General features: G+C 42.7%; 1 protein-coding gene across 4 annotated transcripts in view; it reads left to right on the top strand.

The window, feature by feature from the left end:
• LOC136875813 (sodium-coupled monocarboxylate transporter 1) overlaps nt 1-26155 on the top strand; it is a 145743-nt gene that overhangs the window by 112670 nt on the left and 6918 nt on the right. For all 4 annotated transcript variants that reach the window (XM_068228142.1, XM_068228144.1, XM_067149425.2 and 1 more), the window contains exons 10-14: nt 4093-4202; nt 10290-10473; nt 12418-12504; nt 16327-16505; nt 24996-25212. In XM_068228142.1, coding sequence (XP_068084243.1) covers nt 4093-4202; nt 10290-10473; nt 12418-12504; nt 16327-16505; nt 24996-25212 — 777 coding nt within the window. The remainder of the gene's footprint in view (nt 1-4092; nt 4203-10289; nt 10474-12417; nt 12505-16326; nt 16506-24995; nt 25213-26155) is intronic.

Below are 26155 nucleotides of genomic sequence, written 5' to 3'. Positions count from 1 at the left end.
TCGTCCTCGTTGTCTGGTTCCCTGGACTTTGCCCTCAACAATCAGCTTTTGTAGACTACCATCTCGGCGCATTGTATGTCCAAAGTAGCGTACAATTCGTTGAGAGACCTTACACGATAGACGAACTTTTATCTGAAGTTGGTTCAGGATTGATGTGTTCGTGCGATGAGCTGTCCAAGGAATCCTTAACATTTTCCTCCAGCACCACATTTCAAAGCTTTCTATCCGTTCACGATCACGTTTGAGGATGGTCCACGTCTCTGCGCCATACAAGAAGACTGAGAAGACTAGAGATTCAAAGAGCTTCTTTTTTGTCTTAATGGTGATGTTGTTATCTTTCCAGATCATCCGCAGACGGATAATTGCTACCTTTGCTATTTCAATTCTTCGCTTTATTTCATCTTCGGAACCACCAGAATTGGATAGTAATGAGCCTAGATATACATACTGATGTACAACTTCACACCCTCCAATCTGTTTGGATATGTGGACTGTTGTTGTTCTTACGATCAACAATCATGACTTTGGTTTTCTGTCGATTTAGGCGTAATCCAATTTCTAGGCTTGCTTCCTCTACTCTCTTGATCAGCTCTGCCAACTCCTCTTCAGATGATGCTATCAAGGTGGTGTCATCAGCAAATCTCAAGTTGTTGATCTTGCATCCCCCAATGGAAAACCCTTTGTCCCAGCCATCTAATGCAGTTCTCATTGCATATTCGCCATATATATTGAAAAGTAACGGTGACAGGATACATCCCTGGCGAACTCCAGCCCTTGTACAAAACTGCTGAGACTGTTTGTTTTGTATCTTCACAGTGGCTGTATTTTCCTTATACAAAGACTTGAGGAGATCAATCAAATGGAGTGGCAAACCCATGTCAGCCAAAATTTTCCAAAGATGGTTCCATTTGACAGTATCAAAGGCCTTTTGGTAGTCAAAAAAGCACAGATATACCGGAACATTGAATTCTCTAGCCTTTTCTATGATTTGTCTTAGGCTTAAGATCTGTTCTCGAGTACCTTTTCCTTTCATAAATCCAGTCTGGACTTCAGGAATTTGATACTCTAGAAATGCCCGGAGTCTCTTGTGCAGGATATGAAGCATAACTTTACTGGCATGTGAAATCAAAGCAACTAAACGATAATTTCCACATTTTTCCTCGATCCTTTCTTGTGGATTGGGACAAAGATTGACTGTACCCATTCCTCGGGCCATCTTCTAGAATGCCATATTGCTTGGCAGATTTTCAACAGCATTTCAATTCCAGCATCGTCTGTAGCTTTCAAGACTTCTGCACTTATTCCATCAGGTCCACACGCTTTTCCAGTTCTCAGCATTTTCAAAGCCATTTCTACTTCATCTCGGAGGATGTCAGTTTCAGGATCCGACTGCTTGTCTGTCTTCACTTGGTCTTCTGCATTACACTGTACACTGTACAGATCCTGGCAGTACAATCTCCATGTTTCCAGAACATTCTCTATATCCACATCATCATCCCCCTTTGAGTTCTGTATATTCCAGGAATATGGCTTGAATTCTCGAGTGATTACTCTAATTTTGTCAAAAGGATCCTTGCTGTGGTTTTGATTTGCATGGTCTTCAATCTCAAAACAAATGTTACTAAGGAAATTATTCTTATCTCTTCTACAAGAAGACTGAATCATTCTATCAAGATCAGACATTTGCTCTCTTTTTTCTTTAGTGTTAATGCCAGATTTTTTAAGGCACCTTCTTTCTTCTACAAGCTGAAGGGTCAAGTCAGAGATCCACTGTTGCCTTCTAGTATTTGGTACTCGAGATTCATTGAAAGTGGACTTTATCCAGTTTTTAGTCACATTCCACAGCCCTTCTGCAGTTGTTACTGGATCCTTTAATATGGAGGCTCCCCGCACCAATGATTCCTTGAAAGACTACATTAACTACTTGTGGTATCCTGTGTGATCTTTTAACTGGTGTTTGAAGTTTTATTCTTATTTCTGTTCTAAGAAGCTGATGATCACTGCCACATACTGCTCCTGGACAAGTTTTGGTGTCCATTACAGAAGACCTCCATCTTGAACTGATCAAGATGTAGTCAATCTGATTTTTATATTGACCATCAGGCGATGTCCATGTGTACATGTGCCGTATGTGATGCTTGAAGACTGTATTAGTTATAGTGAACCTGACTCAAGAAGTCTGTTCCCCCGTTCATTTCTTTCTCCAATTCCGTATCTTCCTATCGATGTTCTGACATGCTCATCATGTTGTGTTGAACCAATTTTGGCATTGAAGTCTCCCATAACAATAGTTATTTCTCTGCTTGGGAAAGCTGAAACAGTAGCATCAAAATCTTGATAGAAGCGGTCGGTTATTTCATCAGACGCATCCGCTGTTGGGGCATAAACCTGAATGATGTTGATTGAAAGTGGCTTGCATTTGAGACTTAGTGTTATAATGCGATCATTAACAGGTTTATATCCTTTCACTAGGCCATTCAGTTTGTCACTGATCACAATTGGAACCCCATTACTGCTTTTTTCTTCATTTCCAGAAAAGTATACCCAATGATTACCACTCCTAAAATGGCCATTGATTTTCCAGTGAGTTTCACTTAGCCCAGTCACTCCTATATTATACCTTTCCAGCTCTTGTATTATCAGGAGAATTTTTCCTGAAGGTAAAAGTCCTCTCACATTCCAAGTACCCACATTCTGCTTTGTTCTTCCAGTCGCAAATTTGGCATATGCAGCCTGGTTGCCTACATGCACATGCCCAGTAGCACATTTCACACTTTGCAGCCTGGAACCGCAAAAGCGCCGGTTGTCAGCCGGGTCGCATGACGAATTAGATCCATTTAAAGCAGCTATCATGATAGTGTTCATGGGAATAACATTGTATTGAGGTCCCTCTCTCTTCCACACCTCAGTACCACAACCGAAAAACTAGTCATTCTGGTGACGCTTGAGGCTCCCCGCTCTTGACCCATCTCGAGCACGAATTGCTCTGTGCATCAAGTCGATACTGATGGCGCTGCTGCCCGACATCAGGTTTTCAGTGGATTTCAGTGGCATTTCCTCCACTGACGGACCACCGCCCTTCCTCAAGGAGCACATCCGCCCGAAGCCGTTGGCTCCCTGAGGGTGTTAGGTTATTTCTCTCCGCCTAACACTCGGCGTACCATTGTGGTAGTACCATTCTGTATATCCTCTCAAAGAGTGGGAAATCTGCACTTCATTCTGGAAAAATACACAATAGGGTGTATAAGGATTTACTGGCGTGAATCTTGAAAGATAGTGCCAAAAATATTGGCTTTCACGGCAATTACATTTTTCAACACAATGGCCCTAAACATACTTCGAAACATGTTAAAACCTGCCTGATTTGGAAAGTTCTGCATCAACTCAAAACTCCTCCACAGTCAGCGGATTTAAAAGCAATTCAACATATATGGCGGATTTTGGAAAGGAGGGTCATGAACTGCAAGAGTACACCGATAGCGGAGTTTCGAGAAGAACATCAGTCCACCGCAAGCTTCTGAGAAGACGATGCGAGGAAGTTATTGAAGCCAGACGATACTAATATCGTGGAAGTGCTGACTGTTTGTGTTCCTCGAATGAAGAACAGTTATAAGGAGAGTTCAGTTTTTGTGTTTTCTGAGATTGTTCATATATCTTCCGAAGTTCATATGAACAAATTTGAGTTCATGTATTAAAAATAGACAAACTTTATTATGTTCCTACAGGAAAAATGTAAAGGAATATACATTTATTTGACAAGGCAGCCAACTTGTATTCACATTCCAGCTGTACGAACGAAAGTGCCACTGACTGTATGTTCAAGAAAACAGTGACAGTTTCGTTTCAGTTTTTTACGCATGTTGTGTTGGAATACAGGCTTCTTGTGGTCTCTAGCTGCATGTTGTCCGATCACTAGTCATTTGCACTCCTTGAAGGCCGTAATCATGTCATAAACGTCCTTGGACTGCTCACAGTTTTATAAACATCACACGTTGTCTTCTGAGAGTTAATTATTATTTAGAAAATGTATTCTTTTCGTGAGAACTAGGTAAAGATTCCGTTGCTGACTCAATGTTACTTGATTGTGCTTAGCTAGCTGCAGCCAAGGATCAGCTACTTCCTTTAATGGTGATGCGGACACTTGGAGAATACGCAGGACTGCCGGGCTGTTTTGTGGCGGGAGTGTTCAGTGCAGCTCTAAGGTAAGGCAACTTACTGCATACTGCTTTGAATTCGGAGTCCCTGTTTGATGACAACTGGCACATCGATGTTTCTATTTAATAGTCTTTTATAATGTACCCGCTCAAAGCCTGAGTCCCAACCAGCATTTATCTCAGGGAGTGTTACGGTCCGAATCCATCGCAACTAATACTCAATAAAAAATATTTTAAGATATAAGATCTCAAACTAAATGTAAGGGCGCCATCCAATCAGTACTACAGGGTTGAACGGGACACTCTAATCTTTAACTTAAAGGCTCATCATAAAACACACAAATTATATATATTCAGATCAAAGGGAAATCATGAAGGCTCCGACCTAGGAATGGGGACGGATATTTAAACGGTCACCAAGGGTTTACTATTCTACAAGAACAACAACCTGGAACTGTTTCCTTGCAAATGCTAAAGGAGCATTTATTTAAGTAAACAAATGAAATTTTACACACAATCAAAATCTGTCGACCCTTGATTTGCCGGTAATTTGGCAAATTATTCCTGAAAATGATTACATAATATTTGTCACTTTTGACCACCCTTCCATTTTGGTGGTAGAACCGTTGATATCTGAAGGTATCAGATTTACCTTCGTTAACACCATGACCATATTTGATCATGGACCAAATACCTGTTGGCTAAGTAGGCGCGATCACATGGACCATGTTATCGCCTCCACTTTGATTGAGATGAGACCAACCCGGGAAACTACAAACTCTCCCCGGGTTCCTAACCAAGATATGCTAATCGTTAGTTGAAGGAATACGATAAAGGGACTCTAACCTAATGGTCCAGATGTAGGGATTTGCCTTCATTTTACACCTATTAACTTAACTTATTATTTACAACCAATTGACATTATTATGTTAATTCGCCAGCTGACTTCCCTAGTATCATCCATCATCAGCATCCGAAATAATAAGAAAGATAAATAAAATAAAAAATATTTTATTAAATATTTATTATTATTATTATTATTATTATTATTATTATTATTATTATTATTATTTTGTTTTGTGGAGATCATGATTATCGTAACCCGTAATCATCCTCGGACTAATATTTCAACTTTTCGCGATTTTATTTTATTTTCATCTGAAATAAATAAAAGTACCTTCTTTGATTATTCTTCTTCTCCTTCTTCAAATATTCTCATTATTATTATTATTAATATTAGTTAAAATCTCAAATTTTTCATTTCAACTCCCAACATCATTATTATGTCCAAAATATAAAAAAAGTTAATTCTTCTTCTTCAAAAAAGTATTTTTTAAAAATATTTATTATTATTATTAATTTAAAAAAAAATTAATTTCGCCTGTTACACGGTAGTCCACTCTTAATATGTTTAACGCATAACCCCTTTAACAACTCCAATTTATTTTGGCACTAATCAATCCAGATATGATTTACTTGGATTATTATTATTATTTTTATTAGTATTATTTCGAGAATCTTTATTTTTATTCCCCATCTTTATAATTTAGTCACATCCCAAACAGAAATCAACAAGATCCGAATTCACATCGGTCGGGACATACTAGTTTTCGAATCCGCCACCTTATTTTTGTACTGCCGTTAATTCATGGAGACCATATGCTCCTAAGACAATTCTCAAATCCCATAACACCTCGCAGTTGGGCAAATACCTCCAATCTCTGCAAGTGTTAAATTATTCCTTCCTTTTCCATTTTGAAGTCCATTTATCCATTGGAACTCTTCAAAACATGTTCACAAATTAACCCTCGGTGTGTGGACTCTATTCTGCCACTCAATACACCGGTATATAAATACAACCTCTATGTGGGCCTTAAGATCCATATATTTCTTCATCAACATCAGTACAATTCACTTTCATTTCGGGCCGGATTTCTGTCCCACAAAACTCCAAATCTCAACTTTTGGCTCAAATCCCTCTGGACCTCAAACATAGCGTGACCATATTATAAAAGTGCCTATCTCGTTTCTACCAAAATTATTTATGATTATTATGGAGTCCAAAAACGTTAAATCAACAATTAGTGTTAAAACCGGATTCACTGCACAAATTATAATTATTCACGGCACATGTGATCTCCACATTTAAATTACTTTAATTTGCAATCATACTATCCAACTAGACCCGTGCCTTTATTCTCAAAGATTATTATTAAACACGCCTTTACACATTACCAAATTCTATTGTACTACTTCGACACTTGTACAGATTATTATTATTTTGTCCACTGGCGAACTTCGCGATATTTACAAACAAATCAATGGACTTCATTCCGTCCCACCACAATTTAAATCACTTGGCAATCCTACCTCTGGATTATCTTAACAACATGCCTTAATATCTATAAAGGTTCCGATAACGGAAAAACACTTTGGAAGCACTTCTAAATGAATATTTACATTATCTTTACGTGAAACGTGCTCCATATCATCGCAAACAACTCAAGCACTTGAATGAACAACTCAACCCTACTATACACTATTTAATAATCAACTTATGATGAGTGCTTGGTCTAATCTACATATTAATTTGTCCCTTTGTCTATCTATCTTTGAATTTATACGAGCCGTAACGGCTCGTTTCACAATCAAGTTACCATGATAAATTAATATGATTTCCTCCCCCTAACGATAGCAATCTATACATATATTAAAAGGTACTCAACTCTGCCATTGTAGTCTGCTAAAACCGGACGAGAAGCCATAGCCCCTCCGGTTTTTAGCAATGCATTCCCCTGGTATTCATGCCAGCTTGAAGAATTAATCCTTGACCCTTTTCAACTTTACACATTTTGAATAAAACAAATAAATTAACTGTTGCACTTTGGAATAATTTCCACCCTACATTCTATTCACAAATTTTACACTCTCGGCCTTATATCTAGCCCACTTAATGTAGATTTACATTCTTCATTCCTTTCCCGGACACTAGGAACATGGGATACCTCGGGTTTCCCTTTACAACGGCCCGTGCGCGCACTTGAATTTCCCGTCTCACGTTCGTGTAGCTGACCAGGTATCAGTTTAGAATCGACTGTTTACTAGGTGACGTAAACACTCGTGACCGTTCTCATGTAACGCACTTCCTAATCTGTTGGTAGAATTTCACACTCCGTAAGTTATGCTTTACTGAGTCCTGTCTATTTGAAACACTTCATATTAGTAGACTGCTCAGGACTGTAATATGAGCTACATCACGTCATGAATCCATGTACTATGTAACAATATAATACTTCGAATCCTACTCCACGAGTAAGTACACACTCGCACCCCTGGCGTAGTCACGGCTCGAACGCTTTGTCAAAAGTAGTTACGCACCACTGGCGTGGTGACCGCTCGGACACAATATCAGAAGTACTTTTTGAGTCCTTGTCTACGACCTCATATTTATACTTGTATCCCCTCTCTTCCGAGTTCAACGGAGGTCATCTTGGGATGCACAGTCCCGATATCTTCATACGACAGTTTGCGGTTTGGCCCGTGGCTTTAATATATGATCCAATGATGTAATTATGTTCTCAAATGCTCTATACCAATTCTCAACTATTATCGTTCGCTGGTAATGTATATATTCGCGAATTTAGCTGCCGTATCCCGGCTCGGGGTTTCGCGCTCTTTTGTGGCTTCCTTTGCCTTCAGCATATCAACGAATAGCGTCCATGAATTCTCAGAATTACACCATGCAATCTCCCGCAATTATTAACTTTATATGAGTTTTATGGTATAGTAAGGCTCCTAAATTCCACTTTATTCTGAATCGATATTTCACTTCTTTCTATCAGTTTAATCCACGGAGTTAGCCTCGCTAGTGCTTCTTACAATACGAAGTTGTCGCCTTGCTTTGGTCAAGTGAATTTTTCCATTGGTCCACCTTAACCACGTGACCGGGAAGGCTCATATTTTTTTCTTCCAGTGCCAACCCCGTGTTCCACTCCCGCTAGTTACATGGAGATACCTCGCCATCATTTCTCAGAAATTTGCACCCGGCTCCCTGCGCTGTTGCTACTACCAAGACTGCCCGGGGCTATGAAAACTTTGGCAACAAGTTACCCTCTCTCTTTCCTTCGTTGTCCCAAGTTCTGAGAAACCTTATTCTGTCCCTCAATGTGTTTGTTAATCTCACTGGAGACAACATTCTGTGGTATGGTGAAACCTGCCATCTCGGCCTGGCCTGTTCTTACTGTATGTACAGTAAGATACTATTTATTCTGAACATGAAATATATATTCCTCAATAATTCATCATAATTACAATTGCATGACGCTTATCACACCCCCCACCAGGGTGCAATAAGCAGTTTCACAATCGTATTTAAGAGAGATTTAACACCTGCGATTTCAATTTTTCAGCACATTTAATTAATCCACACTTACTGGCATATGTTTTCTACTTATCGGAAAGGAAAAATACAAAATTCATTGTCTTATGCCATGATCACTACTGCAGTGCAGACTTTACATGCGATAGTTGTGGCTGCCAAGGTACGGAAAGTGTTCTATATTGTGTAGGGTCTCGTCACTGATTGTAATTGAAGGAGCGGCCCCGCTGAGGTTTGCTCCAGGTTGGTAAAGAACTTGCATTTAATAAATGCTTCGTTAAATGCATTCATAACAGTTTGCAAGTCTTCCTCTGCATTTACAAGAACAATATCACCATCCGTGTATCGGAAGTGACTTTGGGGATGATGTGTTGTTCTTAACTCACAGTCTGCTCCTACTTCAAGTATATAAACCATTTCCACATGCGGAGAAAGTGGTGGTGGTGCAGCTAGGTAACCATCGTCTATACACAAGTCATGGGAAGACACTGAATGTGATGCTCCTCCACGAGCCCTTCAAACGGCGAGGCATCGCTCTGGAGGGATCTGGACCCACGCATCTTGCACTGATACCCACAATTCTTCTTGAGTAGTTGGTGCGGGGTTCATGGAGCGTTCACCACCATCGACAAGATCCCATAAATGCTCGAAATTTGTCCGTGGAACAGAAAGTAGTCAGATTGTGATTTCTGTCCCTGTGACGGTCAAGTCATCCGGTGTTTCTCATTTGGGAATAACTACGGCTACTGTTCTGTAGCTCAATTCGCTGCACGTATTTCTATCTCTTGAAGAGAGAGAGGTGTTCAAAAGGTGGTTTCTAAGGAAATAAACATCATTATGCGAACCCCTGTTCACAAGTTCCCGAAAACGTTATCTCTATTTGCTATTTACAAACTGTTTAACAACTATGATATGTTGGCCTAACTTTCAGAAAAAAAGCATAGCCTGCTTCCAGTCATCCGACCGGGTCAGGAGTGGAATGAATGAAGCCCCATCTAGCGGCGAGGATAGGAATTGTGCCGGCTACCGAAGGCTGTCGCACTCCTCTGGGGCAATGATTAATGAGCAACAGACGAAATGATATTGGAGAGTGTTTCTGGAATGAAAGGTGACGGGGAAAATCGGAGTACCCGGAGAAAAGCCAGCTCCACCACCGCCTTACCCAGCACAAATCGCACGTGGAGTGACCGAGACTTCAAGTGCGGAACCCAGCGGTGAGAGGCTGGTGCACTGCCGCCTGAGCCACGGAGGCTTCTGGTCAACTGTCATAATTATTTGAATCTCTAAATCACAGTAATATCCTCTTTAGAAGTCCAAAATGCATCAACAGTGCGCTTTCCCGACAGCTCGGCCTCTGTTAAATTTGCTACCAGTTGCAATGGACGTCAAATAAACAGTAAAATGCGTGCTGCACCTCTTGACAGCGATAACCAGTTTCATTATAAACAAAACAAAACAAACCCCAGCCCAGATGAGCCATGGCCTGCAGAAAATGAAGTGTCGTGTGGTCAATACGACGAATCCTCTCGGTGGTTTTTATTGATTTTCTAGACCGAGGCAGCAATCTCAACCGTGAGATAGCTCCTCAGTCGAAACGCAGCGAGTTTGAAGCGACACAAACCAATAGTCTGTCAGTTTCCACTTATTGTCAACAATCCATTCGAGGGTCGCACGCCATCTTCCGAGTGCCATATCAGTTGTTACACAGACTGTCCTGAATGTTTCGTCCCTCGCTAAACACTTTTCTTCACTTGCAGCTCGATGTCGACGGCGCTGAACTCCATGTCGGCCGTGGTGCTGGAAGACTTCTTCAAGACCTTCAGGAAGACGCCACTGACTGAGCGACAGACGAACATCGTCATGAAGTCTGTCGTAGTGGTCGTCGGCTCCGTCTGTGTGGGCCTGGTGTTTGTCGTCGAGAAACTGGGATCAGTCTTGCAGGTTAGTGAGCGCTCCGGAATATCTCCTTCGTTCTGTGTTTCATTCTGATGTCATTTGTGTTTTGTGCACTTCAATTGCATTAACTTCTTCTTTTCGACTTTGTGTTGCATTCTTCGTGTCAGATAATAAAAGAGAAGGATACAGTTCTGGGTTGAAGCTGGACCATAAGAGAGTGGCCACAGCTCTGCACTCGGGAGACGGAGAGGGACTGGTCCCCTCCGTCCGCTGTCCTGAGAATGGTTTTCCATTCTCCAGGGCTAAGTCGAATACCAGGACAGTTCCGAGTATAGGCTACGGCCGCCAACCCGCTTACCTTCTCCAAGCATCTCGTTCATTGTAGCGAATCCCCTATACTAAAAAAACGGCGTGACTGTCTAGGAGGCCCGCCTCTCCCCTTCAGGGACGGAATGAGAACATTTTAGTAGCAGTAGAAGACAGAGCTCGAACGGCAGCTCTACCAACATCTAAGAGTGCGTTTTGAAGCTCATTTCAAAGCTCTACGAGGATAGGCAACTTTATTTTTGGCTTAGAGGCTTTGCAGAGCTTTAACGGTCACCTCCACCGACCTCAAACACAAATCGTCGTTCCTCGGCCACTTCCCAACACTCTCTCGGAAAGAACATTTGAGTGCTTCTTACTCCTGGACACTGCCACTCACCAGGCGCCGACGCTGCTGCTGTAGCCTGTCATACAGACAAGCGCGCGACTCCGCGGCCTCCACCTGGAAGTGATGCTGCATCAATCTGACTTCTCAACAAGAAGATGTTGAAGTAGATGAAACCCTAGTCACCGGTAACACCGCTTCAGATGCTCATTTACCTCCCTCGTGCGCTACAGCCTCGTCCCCAAGGGACGCATTTCCTCCTTCTCACATCCCAGCAGTTGTCTGCGCTCAGAAAATGCTTGCCACTCTTCTTTAATCCAACATCCGGAAAGAAGAAGTTGCGGACGTTCGCCCCACGGAGAACGCGGTTATCATCACGGTGAACGGTGAAGAAGCTAGAAACCCCATCAACCAATCCTCCGCCCTCTCGTTGTCACCTTTCCGGTTCGTGATCTCAGAAGAACTAAAACCAGAGGGCATGACGGCGTCTGTTTCTACAGCTCACCGCTGGTCTGGGCAGACTACTCCTACGCTGTGAGCGCTGCTTACAGTAGAATGATCAGGGCACGGCCCGATGTCGAGCGCCCATTTCTCAATGCCCCAACAAGTAAGCGCCTCTGCAGTACCACCATTGTAGATTACTTCATACTACGTACTCAAGAGGTAGCGTCCGTGGCTCAGGCGGAAGCGTGTCGGCCTCTGACCGCTGGATACCGTGGTTCAAATCTCGGTCAGTCCATGTGAGAGTTGTGCTGGACAAAGCGGAGGCAGGACAGGTTTTTCTCTGGGTACTCCGGTTTTCCCTGTCATATTTCATTCCAGAAACACTTCAATATCATTTCACTTGTCAGTCATTAATCATTGCCTCGGGGGAGTGCGACAGGCTACTCCAGCCGACACAATTCCCATACTCGCCGCTACTCATTTCATTCCTGACGCGCTCAAATGACTGGAAACAGGCTGTGGATTTTCATTTTTATTTAATCTTCCGGAGCCCTCACATCTCGAATCTTCTCGAATGATAGCGTTACTGTCGCAAGGAGGAGAGGTCTTGGCCGTAAAGCTGGGGAGCTAGAAGACCGGGCGGAAAAACTTCGACTGTGACGTGCGTTACCGTGAAGCGTCAGCACATTTCCTCGTCAAAGCACGCAAGAACGTTGTAGTGGTTTTGACGTAACCATTAAATACGAATCTTGCTTCTACATTTTCTTCCACTTAGCGCACGCGGGTCTCTGACTAAACAACGTTCTGAGTTGTTATGCACTGCTACCATCTCTTCAGTTGTGTGCAGTGTTGCCAGCTCTGTTATTTCTTATATTATCATGTTGTTGTTTTTGCAGATGAGCATGTCGCTAGGAGCTGTCACCAGCGGACCAGGACTTGGGATCTTCTGCATGGCGCTCTTCCTCCCTTGGGTTAACACGACGGTAAGAACCACTTCAGTTCAGAAGAAAAGTCTAAAAGTTGAATGGTACAGATCGTGACATTATCTCATATTCAATCAATCAATCAATCAATCAATCAATCAATCAATCAATCAATCAATCAATCAATCAATCAATCAATCAATCAATCAATCAATCAATCAATCAATCAATCAATCAATCAATCAATCAATCAATCAATCAATCAATCAATCAATCAATCAATCAATCAATCAATCAATCAATCAATCAATCAATCAATCAATCAATCAATCAATCAATCAATCAATCAATCAATCAATCAATACTGATCTGCATTTAAGGCAGTCGCTCAGGTGGCAGATTCCCTATCTGTTGTTTTCCTAGCTTTTTCTTAAACGATCACAAAGAAATTGGAAAATTATTGAACATCTCCCTTGATAAGTTATTCAAATCCCTAACTCCCCTTCCTATAAACGAATATTTGACCCAATGTGTCCTTTTGAATTCCAATTTTATCTTCATATTATGATATTTTCTACTTTCAAAGACACCACTCAAGCTTATTCGTCTACTGATGTCCTCCCACGCCATTTCTCCACTGACAGCTCGGAACATACCACTCGTCTCCTTTCTCCCAAGTCTTCCCAGCCCAAACTTTGCAACATTTTTGTAACGCTATTCTTTTGTCGGAAATCGCCCAGAACAAATCGAGTTGCTTTTCATTCGATTTTTCCAGTTCCTGAATCAAGTAATCCTGGTAAGGATCCCATACACTGGAACCATACTCTAGTTTGGGTCTCACCAGACACAAATATGCTCTCTCTTTTACATTCTTACTGCAACCCCTAAATACTCTCATAACCATATGCAGAGATCTGTACCCTTTATTTAAATTCCATTTATGTGATTACCCCAATGAAGATATTTCCTTATATTAATATCTCGGTATTTACAATGATCCCCAAAGGGAACTTCCACCCCATTAACGCAGTAATTAAAACAGAGAGGAATTTTCCTATTTTTGAAACTCATAACCTGACTTTTAACCCCGTTTATCAACATACCATTGCCTGCTGTCCATCTCACAACATTTTCGAGGTCACGTTGCAGTTGCTCACAGTCTTGTAACTTATTTATTACTCTGTACAGAATAACATCATCTGCAAAACGCCTTACCTCTGATTCCACTTCTTTACACATATCATTGATATATATATAAAAAACATAAAGGTCCAATAATACTGCCTTAAGGAATTCCCCTCTTAATTATTACAGGGTCAGATAAAGCTTTGCCTACTTTGATTCTCTGAGTTATATTTTCTAGAAACATTCAGTCACTCTTTTGTCAAGACCAATTGAACTCACTTTTGAAAGTAGTCTCCCATGATCCACCCTATCAAATGCCGTAGACAGTTCTTTAGAAAAGAAAATTATAATACAGGACACGTGAGTATTGAGCGACGAAAAAATTGACGTTCTGCTAATGGAATCTTCATAAAGTAACAGCAAAGAGAGCTCCCATGTTATATTTGCAGACTTTTCAAGAGAAAGCAAAGGTAATTTACGAACATAAAGTAATTGGCTGAGTGGCCGCAGGGTTGGGTTCCCGGCTGAACCTAGGATTTTAGCTGCCTTTGGGTTTCAGGCGATGCATCGCACTACCGCAACCAAGCCTCCACTTCGGGCAACCCCAGTTAGTTGAGAAAGAAGAAGAACACATTAATTAAAACGATTTGAAATTTCAATAGCTTCCTTTGTTTTAATAATTTCCTTACTTGAAGTTCGTTTATTAGAAGTTGTTTTACGTCACACGACCACACATGGGCTGGGAGTAGGAAGAAAGCGGCACGGGCCTTTATTTAGACAAGCCCAGCATTCGCCTGGTGTGAAAATTGGAAACCACGGGAAACAATCTCCAGGGCTGTCGACTGAGGCAAGCTCACAGCTGCGCGATCCAACTCACGGCCAAGTCTCTGGGCAAAACTACAGGAACCAGTCCCGCAGGCTGCACGCGGGAGGTGGGGGTGTGACAGCAAGTCCACAGTAAGTACATTGTCGGGTAAGCTGTTTCTAACAAACAAACAACACAAAAAGTTAAAGTACTCACATACATTACGCCAGGGCATGTTGAAACTGCCTCCCTTCGTTGTTCAAGCATTTCTGGCATACGGCTTTAACTTCAGTAACTTTGTACTCGTTCGAACAGAACCATAAGAAATATCCATTTCCTGAGTAAGTCGTCGAAGTGATTTTGTAGCAGACCTTTCCAGAGAGTTACCAATATTCCTATAGTTTCTTATGTGAGTACTGTACGTGACTTATTACGTTTCTTATCAAGAAGACTTCCCGTCATACGTAATTTATTTACTATCTATGAATCGAAGTCCGACCTGGGACTTGAACATCGGGAAACTTCTCTTGAAATGATCGCCTCACGATCCTCACACTTTTTTGTACGGACGTATGAATCGTAAATGAAATGCTCTTTGGGAGCAGAATACCGATACCCGACTTGAGCCACCTGAGCCGTTTCACTGTAACTGTCACCAACGAGACACGTCCAACCTGGGGCGGTTCCGCTTTATTCTGCTCACCCGGTGGGTCCTTTGCTCTCTCTCAGTAGTTCCTGAAACCTCTACCCAGTTCATATATTGCCATAGACAGTGAGCTGTAAACAGCTAGGTCCTAAAATATTACCGAGAATTTCGTTTAATGGAGGAATCCAACATGGCAGGCTATTAACTGAAGTGATTCGATAAAACCACGTATAAAACCAAAGTCCAATTCAGGAGATGTAGAGAATGAAACAGATTAGTAAACACGAAGGAGGGAACAGGTCCCACTGAGGAGCGCTCTAGCATATCTGACGTCGGCACTAATGCAACTTTCGCGGCCGGATGCCCTTCCTGGAGGGATGTATTGAATATCGCGAAGTGTCGTATGTAAACTCGTGTGCTCCTCCCGAGGTGGTGGAACTCTGCGAATGGAACTGAGCTGCATGTACCATTTTAATGACATACCAGCCCTCATGTCATTCTTAAATCTGTCGTGGTACCGGGGATAGAACCCTGGCCTCCAAGGACGCTAAGGAGGCGGACTGTATGTAAATGAAGGTAACACACGACGTCAGCACCGTCCTTGAGGCAACTCTCAAGTTGTTTATAACCACAGTGCTTGAGTTGCACGAACATAACTCAATTTCCGGAACGAAATATAACATTGGCCTCTTTGTCTCAATATGAAGATATCGAGGGCCTACTTCTGACTGGTCACGCCTCCCAGCCTCATATGGATATGGAGTCCTTCAGAACAGTCCCCCTCTATGGCTAAATTGTTAGCGTGCTGGCCTTTGGTCACAGGGGCCCCGGGTTCGATTCTCGGCAGAGTCGGGAATTTTAACCATCATTGGTTAATTTCCGTGGTATGGGGGCTGGGTGTACGTGTTTTCTTCATCATCATTTCATCCTCACAACGACGCGCAGGTCGCCTACGGGTGTCAAACCCAAAGACCTGTATCTGGACACTCCCGGCACTAAAAGCCACACGCCATTTCATTTCCTTGAGGACAATTTTTGTTGTGTCCATTTACCTGTGGCAAGGTTCATCTTCCTTTGCACATCAACATAGGAAATTGAACCCGACGAAAATGTTGCGATGGACTGAGTATCCAAATGTGGCTCGGAGGCGTAGGAACAGGATTGTCAGATACGTGGTATTAGAACAAGGCCGTCCTAATGATGGGACTGGTTCAAAAGCAAAACAATAGAATAATCTCAGGTATAACATAAATTATGACATATCAGGAATGAAAAGGTTTGAACTAATACTGTGACTTTGGTGTAGGGAATGCTGGTCGGAGGTACAGCGGGACTCGGTGTCATGGTGTGGATAGTGATGGGAGCCCAAGCAGCCATTGCAACAGGACGTATTACGTTCCCGACTAAGCCCCTGACTACAGAAGGATGCACTTACAGCTTCATCGCACGCAACTCCACGACAATAGCTCAAGCTCTTCCAGAAAGGTATGTAAAGACAAGCGTAGTAGACGGTATAAGTTCAACTGCAAGTGCTGTATTTAAATATAAGGCAGGCGGGCCAAATTCCGTCCCCGCAATTAATTTCATCCCTCTAGGGATTCCAGTCTGCACGGTTGCTGAGTTAGTGCAGCACTGAAAGACTGGACTGCTGTAGTTCCTGGCTACAGTGAGATGGTACTGTAGCGGCCCTTGTAATAAATCAGGGACATACATACATACATTATCATTATAGACTGTTTTGCCTTTCAGCGTTCAGTCTGCAGGCCTCTGAGAATTTACTAAACGTCGCCACAATCCTCGATTTGCAACTAGTGTTGTGGCCTCATTTAGTTCTATACTTCTTATCTTTAAATCGTTAGAAGCCGAGTCTAACCATCGTCCTCTTGGTCTACCTCTACTTCTCTTACCCTCCATAACAGAGTCCATTATTCTCCTAGGTAACCTATCCTCCTACATTTGCCTAACATGACCACACCACCGAAGCCGGTTTATGCGTACGGCTTCATCCATCGAGTTCATTCCTAAATTAGCCTTTAACTCCTCATTCCGAGTACCCTCCTGCCATTGTTCCCACCTGTTTGTACCAGAAATCATTCTTGCTACTTTCATGTCTGGTACTTCTAACTTATGAATAAGATATCCTGAGTCCACCCAGCTTTCGCTCCCGTAAAGCAAAGTTGGTCTGAAAACAGACCGATGTAAAGATAGTTTCGTCTGGGAGCTGACTTCCTTCTTACAGAATACTGCTGATCGCAACTGCGAGCTCACTGCATTAGCTTTACTACACCTTGATTCAATCTCACTTACTATATTACCATCCTGGGAAAACACACAACCTAAATACTTGAAATTATCGACCTGTTCTAGCTTTGTATCACCAATCTGACATTCATTTCTGTTGAATTTCTTACCTACTGACATCAATTTAGTCTTCGAAAGGCTAATTTTCATACCATACTCATTGCACCTATTTTCAAGTTCCAAGATATTAGACTGCAGGCTTTCGGCACAATCTGCCATTAAGACCAAGTCGTCAGCATAGGCCAGACTGCTTACTACATTTCCACCTAACTGAATCCCTCCCTGCCATTTTATACCTTTCAGCAAATGATCCATGTAAACTACGAACAGCAAAGGTGAAAGATTACAGCCTTGTCTAACCCCTGTAAGTACCCTGAACCATGAACTCATTCTACCATCAATTCTCACCGAAGCCCAATTGTCAACTTAAATGCCTTTGATTTATTTTAATAATCTACCTTTAATTCCATAGACCCACAGTATAGTGAACATCTTTTCCCTCGGTGCCCTGTCATATGCTTTCTCTAGATCTACGAAACATAAACACAACTGCCTATTCCTCTCGTAGCATTTTTCAATTATCTGGCGCATACTGAAAATCTAATCCTGACAGCCCCTCTGTGGTCTGAAACCACACTGGTTTTCATCCAACTTCCTCTCAACTACTGATCGCACCCTCCCTTCCAAGATGCCAGTGAATACTTTGCCTGGTATACTAATCAATGAGATACCTCAATAGTTGCTGCAATCCTTCCTGTTCCCTTGCTTATAGATAGGAGCAATTACTGCTTTTGCCCAATCTGAAGGTACCTTACCAACACTCCATAATAATTTTACTACTCTATGAAGCCATTTCATCCCTGCCTTCCCACTATACTTCACCATTTCAGGTCTAATTTCATCTATTCCTGCTGCCTTATGACAATGGAGTTTATTTACCATCCTTTCCACTTCCTCAACATAATTTCACCAACATCATTTTCCTCCTCCCCATGAGCTTGGCTGTTTGCAACACCACCATGATGATTTCCTTTTACATTGAGAAGATGTTCAAAATATTCCCTCTACCTGTCCAGTGATTCCCTGGGATCTATTATGAGTTTACCTGAATTACTCAGAACACTGTTCAATTCCTTTTTCCCTCCCTTCCTAAGATTCTTTATTACCGTCCAGAAAGGTTTCCCTGCTGCTTGACCTAGGCTTTCCAGGTTGTTACCAAAATATTCCCACGATTTCTTTTTGGATTCAACAACTATTTGTTTCGCTCTGTTTCTTTCATCTACGTACAATTCCCTGTCTGCATCGGCCCTTGTTTGGAGCCATTTCTGATAAGCCTTCTTTTTACGTTCACAGGCTGCTCCCACTTCATCATTCCACCAAGATGTTCGCCTTTTCCCATCTTTACACACAGTTGTTCCTACGCATTCCCTTGCTGTTTCTACTACAGCATCCCTGTATGCCACCCATTCACATTCTATATCCTGAACCTGCTTACTGTCTACTGTTCGAAACTTCTCACTAATCATATCCATGTACTTCTGTCTAATTTCCTCATCCTGGAGATTTTCTACCCTTATTCGTTTGCAGACAGTTTCACTTTCTCCACCCTAGGCCTAGAGATACTTAGTTCACTACAGATCAGATAATGGTCTGTGTTACGGAGTTATCCGTGGAAGTCAGAGGTGAAAGAAGGTGCGGGCTGGAATGGGTCTAACTACAAGTTCGAAAGATGAATTAAAATTTCAACAAAGGTTATATTTTAAAACTTAACAATGGTAACATAGAATTTTGAGCGTACAACAAATAACAACAGTGAAATCAGGTACACAATTAAGAAGTCCAAGATTAGATAAAAACTTAAACCAGTTTCCACTAGGGGAAATAACAAAATCAGGTACCAGAGTAGATTTACAAGAAAGCACCAGTTAAGTGGTCTTTACAAATTCTGGGCTACGGGCCCAAATTCATCAATCCTTGAGCTCTCAGCTCACAATCACAAAACACCAAAGGGCAGAAAACCCTTAATACATGGAGCATTAGCTCCCAACCTTACAGTTCAAGCCTCTCTAAGGCACTTTTATCACAACACCATAAAGAGCTGACTCGCTCTCGATCGTTCAAGCCTATCAGAAGGCCATAAACAAACTTTACACTTGACTGCCCTTAAGGCATATTTATAAATAAACAGGGGTATCTCGTACCCAATCTACTGGGCCTTAGTGTGAAATAAACAGGTTAATTTAAATGGCCCAAAACAAAAGGATGGAGGCGTGAATTTGCACTCCTAAATCTACATTTTAAAACCTAAGTGGCTCTAGGCCGATACACAGGGGCTAATCCCAAGCTAGAGAGGTGACTCGTATGAAAAACATTAATACATTAAGGAAGAAAAGAAACGGTTATGAAAACGTAGTCACCTCGATTTCAAAATGAAGGGGAGCTCGAGAGGGTAAAGCACTCTCTATCCCCGAATTAAAGTTCAATAAAACTGAAGTTTACCAGGAAAAGGGTTTACATGTTTAATGGTTTACGTATGAAAGGTTTCGAACCCTCCCCGAGAGTTAAACTGCTGAGCTAGCACGAAATAAAAATGTTAAAAGGCCATTATCTTGTAGAAGAACTGCTGTCTGAAGTACGAGGAGCTTCCCGCCCCCTGCTATATATTCACACACACTGAGTTAAATGTTATACTAGTGGCCCGGAGAAAAGAAAATCAGCAGTTTTTATACCCTCGTGGAAAATTCGAGACCTTTCAAGAATGAGTAGACACACCCCCTCCACTTTATTGGATAGCTTAGGGCTACATATCCATATCGAAGAAGACATACATGATTGGCTGAGAATTAATTAAAGAAATTCGGGATTAGCCAAGTTCAAACCTGGTGGAAGGAAGGATTAATATTGCCAACCCAAAAATAAAAGAACAAAATTTAGTAAAGGCAACAAGTTTTGAATACAAAATTTCTTCAAGAAGATTCATTCCTTTGCACCAGAGTGGATGATCATAGTTTTTTTGTAGAGACATCTGGTAGAGAACGTCCACACTTCTTGATCAATGACAAACAAAAGCAAATCAAAAACACACAGTGACATCTTCTGATAACCAGTAGACTTAGTTCGGTGATCAAAGTTCCAGTTTTCTCCAGTAGAGAAGTTTCAATTGGCGCAAGATTTGAACTTGCGTCGTAGAGGTGTACCGCCCGGTACAGTCTGTATCACCGAAAATTCCCCGGAAAACTCGTACATTCCTAACAGATTTCCTTAATTCAAAGTCTGTTAAGATATAGTCTATTATGGATCTGGTACCCGTAGCCTCTCATGTGTAGCGGTGAATAGCCTTATGCTTGAAGAATGTATTTGTAACAGCTAAACCCATACTAGCACAGAAGTCCAGCAAACGCTTCCCATTCCCATTAGCTTCCATATCTTCCCCACATTTACCAATCACTCTTTCGTATCCTTCAGTTCTATTCCCAACTCTCGCATTGAAATCGCCCATTAGCACTATTCTATCCTTGCTGTTGACCCTGACCACGATGTCACTCAATGCTTCATAAAACTTGTCAACTTCATCCTCATCTGCACCCTCACATGGTGAATACACTGAGACAATTCTAGTCCTAATTCCTCCCACTGACAAATCTACCCACATCATTCGCTCATTTACGTGCCTAACAGAAACTATGTTGCGTGCATTGGTATTCCTGATGAAGAGCCCTACTCCAGACTCTGCCCTTCCCTTTCTAACATCCGTCAAGTACACTTTATAACCTTCTATCTCTTCCTCGTTATCTCCCCTTATCCGAACATCACTTACTCCTAGCACATCCAGATGCATCCTCTTTGCTGACTCAGCCAGTTCTACTATCTTTCTTCCATAAGCCCCATTAATATTGATAGATCCCCATTGAATTCCATTTCGTTCGCCAAGTTGTTTCCAAGGAGTCCCTCGCCTGTCAAATTGGAGTGGGGCTCCGTTACCCTAATAGGTCCGAGGCTTGCCTAAAATGTTCTGTTCAGGGAACGTTCATAATTTCCTCCGCTTCTTTTTATTTGTTGTTTATGAAGTTTATTATTTTTCGGATGAGAAAATCAGTCGGAAAAGGAGGCTATGAAAAAGGCAATTAAAGCGTTTAACATCACACGAGCAACGATAAAAGACTATGTAAAAAAGAATACGAAGAAAACATTTTTCATAAATGGTCTTCAAGTAATTCGTTGTAGCGAAAATACAAGTCAAAACCTGCTTAGGGGACAAAATATGGGCCCCCTACGTTAGTAATAATAATAGCATTCTATTTAGGGTGTGAAACTGACATTTAGAAACGCACACTGATCTGTTCTTTTACTACTACGCAGTTCATAACGAGTCGGCGCTCGGAGACCAAGCGGTGGAGCACAAGAAAATAAACCGCACAAATGAAGTTGGTGAGAGGATAGATTCTTTTATGTCTAAAAAAGAAGCTTTCGTATGCAGCCAAGGGAAATGGTGAGTACAGAAAAATACAGTATATTCACATTTGGACAGTATTCAAGAAAGGAAGTCGCTGTCCGTGCTCACGTGACACGACAAACTGTCCAGTTGGATGTTTGCCAACTTTCTGAGCAAGAGCTTGGTTCGCCAAGGGACCACACGTGATGACACTCTGAATAACGTGAGGCTCTTCGAAGAAAAGGACTTGAAGGACGTCATGGTTTCCGGGAAGTAGCCTACAGTGAGGGCCTACTGTAGTGCGCAAGTCGCTACCGCGCCGTGTTCACACAGTAGCACACACGTTTCCTTCTTGCGAGCACTTTAAAGTGAAGGGCAGCGAGGGATTGAAAAACAACGGATCAATGATTTCACTTCAGCCCATATTTGTTCTCTGTTTTCTTTCGCTATTTTCAGCTCCACCATTCCCAAAAATATGTACAGGTTTGTTTTAGAACGTTCTTATCTAATTCCCTCCTTAGTTCAACATTCAGCGTTTCGATCCACATGGATCGTCGATATTTTCTCACGTTATTACACACAAATAATGGTGACCATGACCGCTGACACCGTGGTTCGCCGGTTCGAGACCCGCTGGTCGAAGAGCTGTTGGCCGGCAGGGCAAGGGAGGTGGTGTACAATTGTGTGCCAAAAGCTAGGATTCATATCGAAACCTCTCCGCAGTTCTCATATGACGCTGTTGATGGGGATTCGTCCGTCCGATGGAGACGTTAAGCCTCGAGCAGACCCCTTGGTGCTGTTCGACAGGAGTAGGCTATGTGCCGGCACTGGGTTTCACCCTCTCCCTTCCTACTATCATATGTCACGTCATTCATTTCATCTCATTAACTCTTCTGATGAGGTTGACGTCAGGAAGGGCATCCGGCCTAGTACTCGACCCCGACAAGGGTTGGACAAACACGAACACAGTTTCGCCCATTGCAGCGTCACGTCCACAGCGCGCTGGACTAACTTGGTGTTGGCACCAGTGTGCTCCGGCTCAAACACGAACACAGTTGCAGCGTCACGTCCACAGCGAGCTGGACTAACTTGGTGTTGGCACCAGTGTGCTCCGGCTCAAACACGAACACAGTTTCGCCCATTGCAGCGTCACGTCCACAGCGAGCTGCACTAACTTGGTGTTGGCACCAGTGTGCTCCGGCTCAAACACGAACACAGTTTCGCCCATTGCAGCGTCACGTCCACAGCGAGCTGCACTAACTTGGTGTTGGCACCAGTGTGCTCCGGCTCAAACACGAACACAGTTTCGCCCATTGCAGCGTCACGTCCACAGCGAGCTGCACTAACTTGGTGTTGGCACCAGTGTGCTCCGGCTCAAACACGAACACAGTTGCAGCGTCACGTCCACAGCGAGCTGCACTAACTTGGTGTTGGCACCAGTGTGCTCCGGCTCAAACACGAACACAGTTGCAGCGTCACGTCCACAGCGAGCTGCACTAACTTGGTGTTGGCACCAGTGTGTCCCGGCTCAAACACGAACACAGTTGCAACGTCACGTCCACAGCGAGCTGCACTAACTTGGTGTTGGCACCAGTGTGCTCCGGCTCAAACACGAACACAGTTTCGCCCATTGCAGCGTCACGTCCACAGCGCGCTGGACTAACTTGGTGTTGGCACCAGTGTGCTCCGGCTCAAACACGACAGGCTCGTGTCGATAGATTTAAGAGTACACGAAAGAACTCCTTTGAGACAAAATGTCGGCATCTCGTCATCTCCAAAACCCATAAAGATTGTTACTGGGACGTAAAATCAATCGGCCAGCTCGAGCCACGATAACACCTCAGCTGGCTGTGCTGACCACTTTGCACCACTTCACATCCCGGAAAGTCCCAAAAGTCGCGATGCTAATTTGTGCGCGTCATCAGGTCTTAAACTTTCTTGGAGGTCTTTCTTCACGTTAACATTCCAGGGAATTTTTGTTTTTGGTTTTGAGTCAAAATTGTTGAGAAAGCGTTTTATCTATCGATAGTTGTCGGTGACCGTAGAAGCGAATCCTGCATCTGCGCATTGTGTCCTTGATGTTCACTATCTAAGATTAGATTTCTTGTGTGGATTTTCTTATGTATATCCCGTTTTTGAGCCAAGAATGCTGTGTAGAATCTTTCTCTCTTTTTGCTCTAACTTAGCGAGCGCACATTTCTGAGAGAGAGATGCCGGCTTGACAGGGTTGTAACGATGAATTTTGGTAGATACAGAAAGGCCCTTTTGCTATAGAAGTTCCGGGTGTTATGTGAACCTACCTCCATTTATTTGTTTGTTCTGGCTGCTAAGACCTCTGTATCTAGTACTCCTGCAGTAACAGCTGGAAGGACTGAGTAGCTCAGAAGTTACTGTTGCCGGACGCAAGCCCGGCTCAAGGAGCAGGGTGGCAGATGCCTCACTAACAACCAACGCCCTTCAGGACTTACAATCCTGCTTGTATTGTGAGTGGGACCGAATCAAGATATAATCTGAATTCACGCCATTTAGGCGGCCTCTGTCCCATTTTACTCTACGAGACGACCGAAAGCCCAAGCAACTGCTGAGTTTTGACGTGAAAATGTTGATTACATTCGTACCTCGTGTAACGAAATAATGTCATTATATCTCCGGAGCTAAAGATCCGATTCAAATGTCTGAGATATCGATTGATAGCGAGAGTGAAACATGACAGGGAACACCAGAGTCGCTGCGCGGGACGGCGAGTTTTAACTCATTATATCATTCAGCCTGCAGTTAATCCTCGAAAACAAGAAGATATATGAAGGGGGTTAACATTTTTAGCACTTGACGCCTTACATTCACGCCACAATCAAAACATTCGAATCCCAAATAAGACGGCAAGAGAAACGCCAATATTTTGTAATAAGATTTTTTAAATGGATGATATGACAGAATAAATATCAATTCCGACGCTTCATGTGGAAGCTTCTCTCCGAGCTCGAGGAGACGGTCGTACAAAGGTAGGGATATTATAGACAAAGTTGTGCGGTCGAATATTTGAAAATGTCATAATATTCTTCATATGTAAATTACGACCTATGACGCCCGAGCATTCCCGTGAACCTACGAGAACTCACATGGTGTACGATTTTTCGAAAATTATAGCTTTTGTCAGACATCACGCTTGGGCTGAAGGCCCGCCCACAAACTAATACGTAAAAGCTCATTTTCAGCCTAAATAAGTAATGTTTATGTTTCAGTGACGTGTTTGTTCTCTTCCGCTTGTCGTACCTGTGGTACGCCTGCCTGGGGTGTTCAGTCACGTTGCTGGTCGCTCTGGTCGTCAGCTTCATGACAGGAGCGAACGACATCAGCACCATGGACTATCGGCTGCTGAGTCCTGTCATACGCAGGTTCCTGCCCCAACAGAAACAACAGACGATCAGTACGGACGTCATTCTAGCCAGCGGATACAAGGTGAGTTGTCCATCACGAGAGAGTACTCGGTTAAATGGTTAGCGTGCTGCCCTTTGGTCACAGGGGTCCCAGGTTCGATTCCCGGCAGGGTCAGGAATTTGGCTAATTTCGCTGGCACTGGGACTGGGTGTATGTGTTGTCCTCATCATCAAGCGCAGGTCGCCTACGGGAGTCCAATCAAAGGACCTGCGCCTCGCGAGCCGAACATGTCTTCGGACACTCCCGACACTAAAAGCCATACGCCATTTCATTTCATTTGTTTAATCGTGTCAGAAACATACATTATAACTTACAATAATATCAGGACAATAACAAATCTGGTACTATAACCATGAATCATTTCTGATGATGGCAGGTAACGATGTGATTGAGCTCTACATATATACAAATATAATTAAATATGGTGTGACCAATGTGCGGCTAATTCACATGCTTCCTTGGTAGCGTCGATTTATTTATTTCGTATGGCAAAACAAGGATACTTTATAAATACATATACATGCATATTTCTTAAATAAGTATGTAATTTACAGGCCAGCATTCAAAACTTAATTTTCAGACTTTTCAGCCAGTTCACTGCTTCTGTAGAGGCACTATGTAATTCTTGAACAGATCCACTGAATCTTCTTTTTGGGCAGTCCATAACAACGTGCTGGATGGTTTGAGGCACATTATCACAGTCGCAGAATGGGTCTTCAGATTTTCCCCACTTGTGAAGCCAGAATTTACACCTTCCATGGTTTGTTCTGATTCTGTTTACAGATGTCCATTCCGTTCTCGGTAAGTTGAAACTAGGAGGATATCTACAAGGATGGAGGATTAAACCCAGGTGGTCAGGATTTGAAGAGGTCCATTTTTCGCGCCAGATCTCATCAGCATCAAAATGTGTTTCCAGGAGCTTCTCGTCTAACTTCCATGATGGGTTTCTGGACTTTAATCTCTT

This window comes from Anabrus simplex, chromosome 6 (assembly GCF_040414725.1).
Source record: "Anabrus simplex isolate iqAnaSimp1 chromosome 6, ASM4041472v1, whole genome shotgun sequence".
In the NCBI taxonomy this organism is placed as follows: domain Eukaryota; kingdom Metazoa; phylum Arthropoda; class Insecta; order Orthoptera; family Tettigoniidae; genus Anabrus; species Anabrus simplex.
Note: the sequence above shows the minus strand (reverse complement) of the source record. Positions and strands in the feature narration are given on the sequence as shown.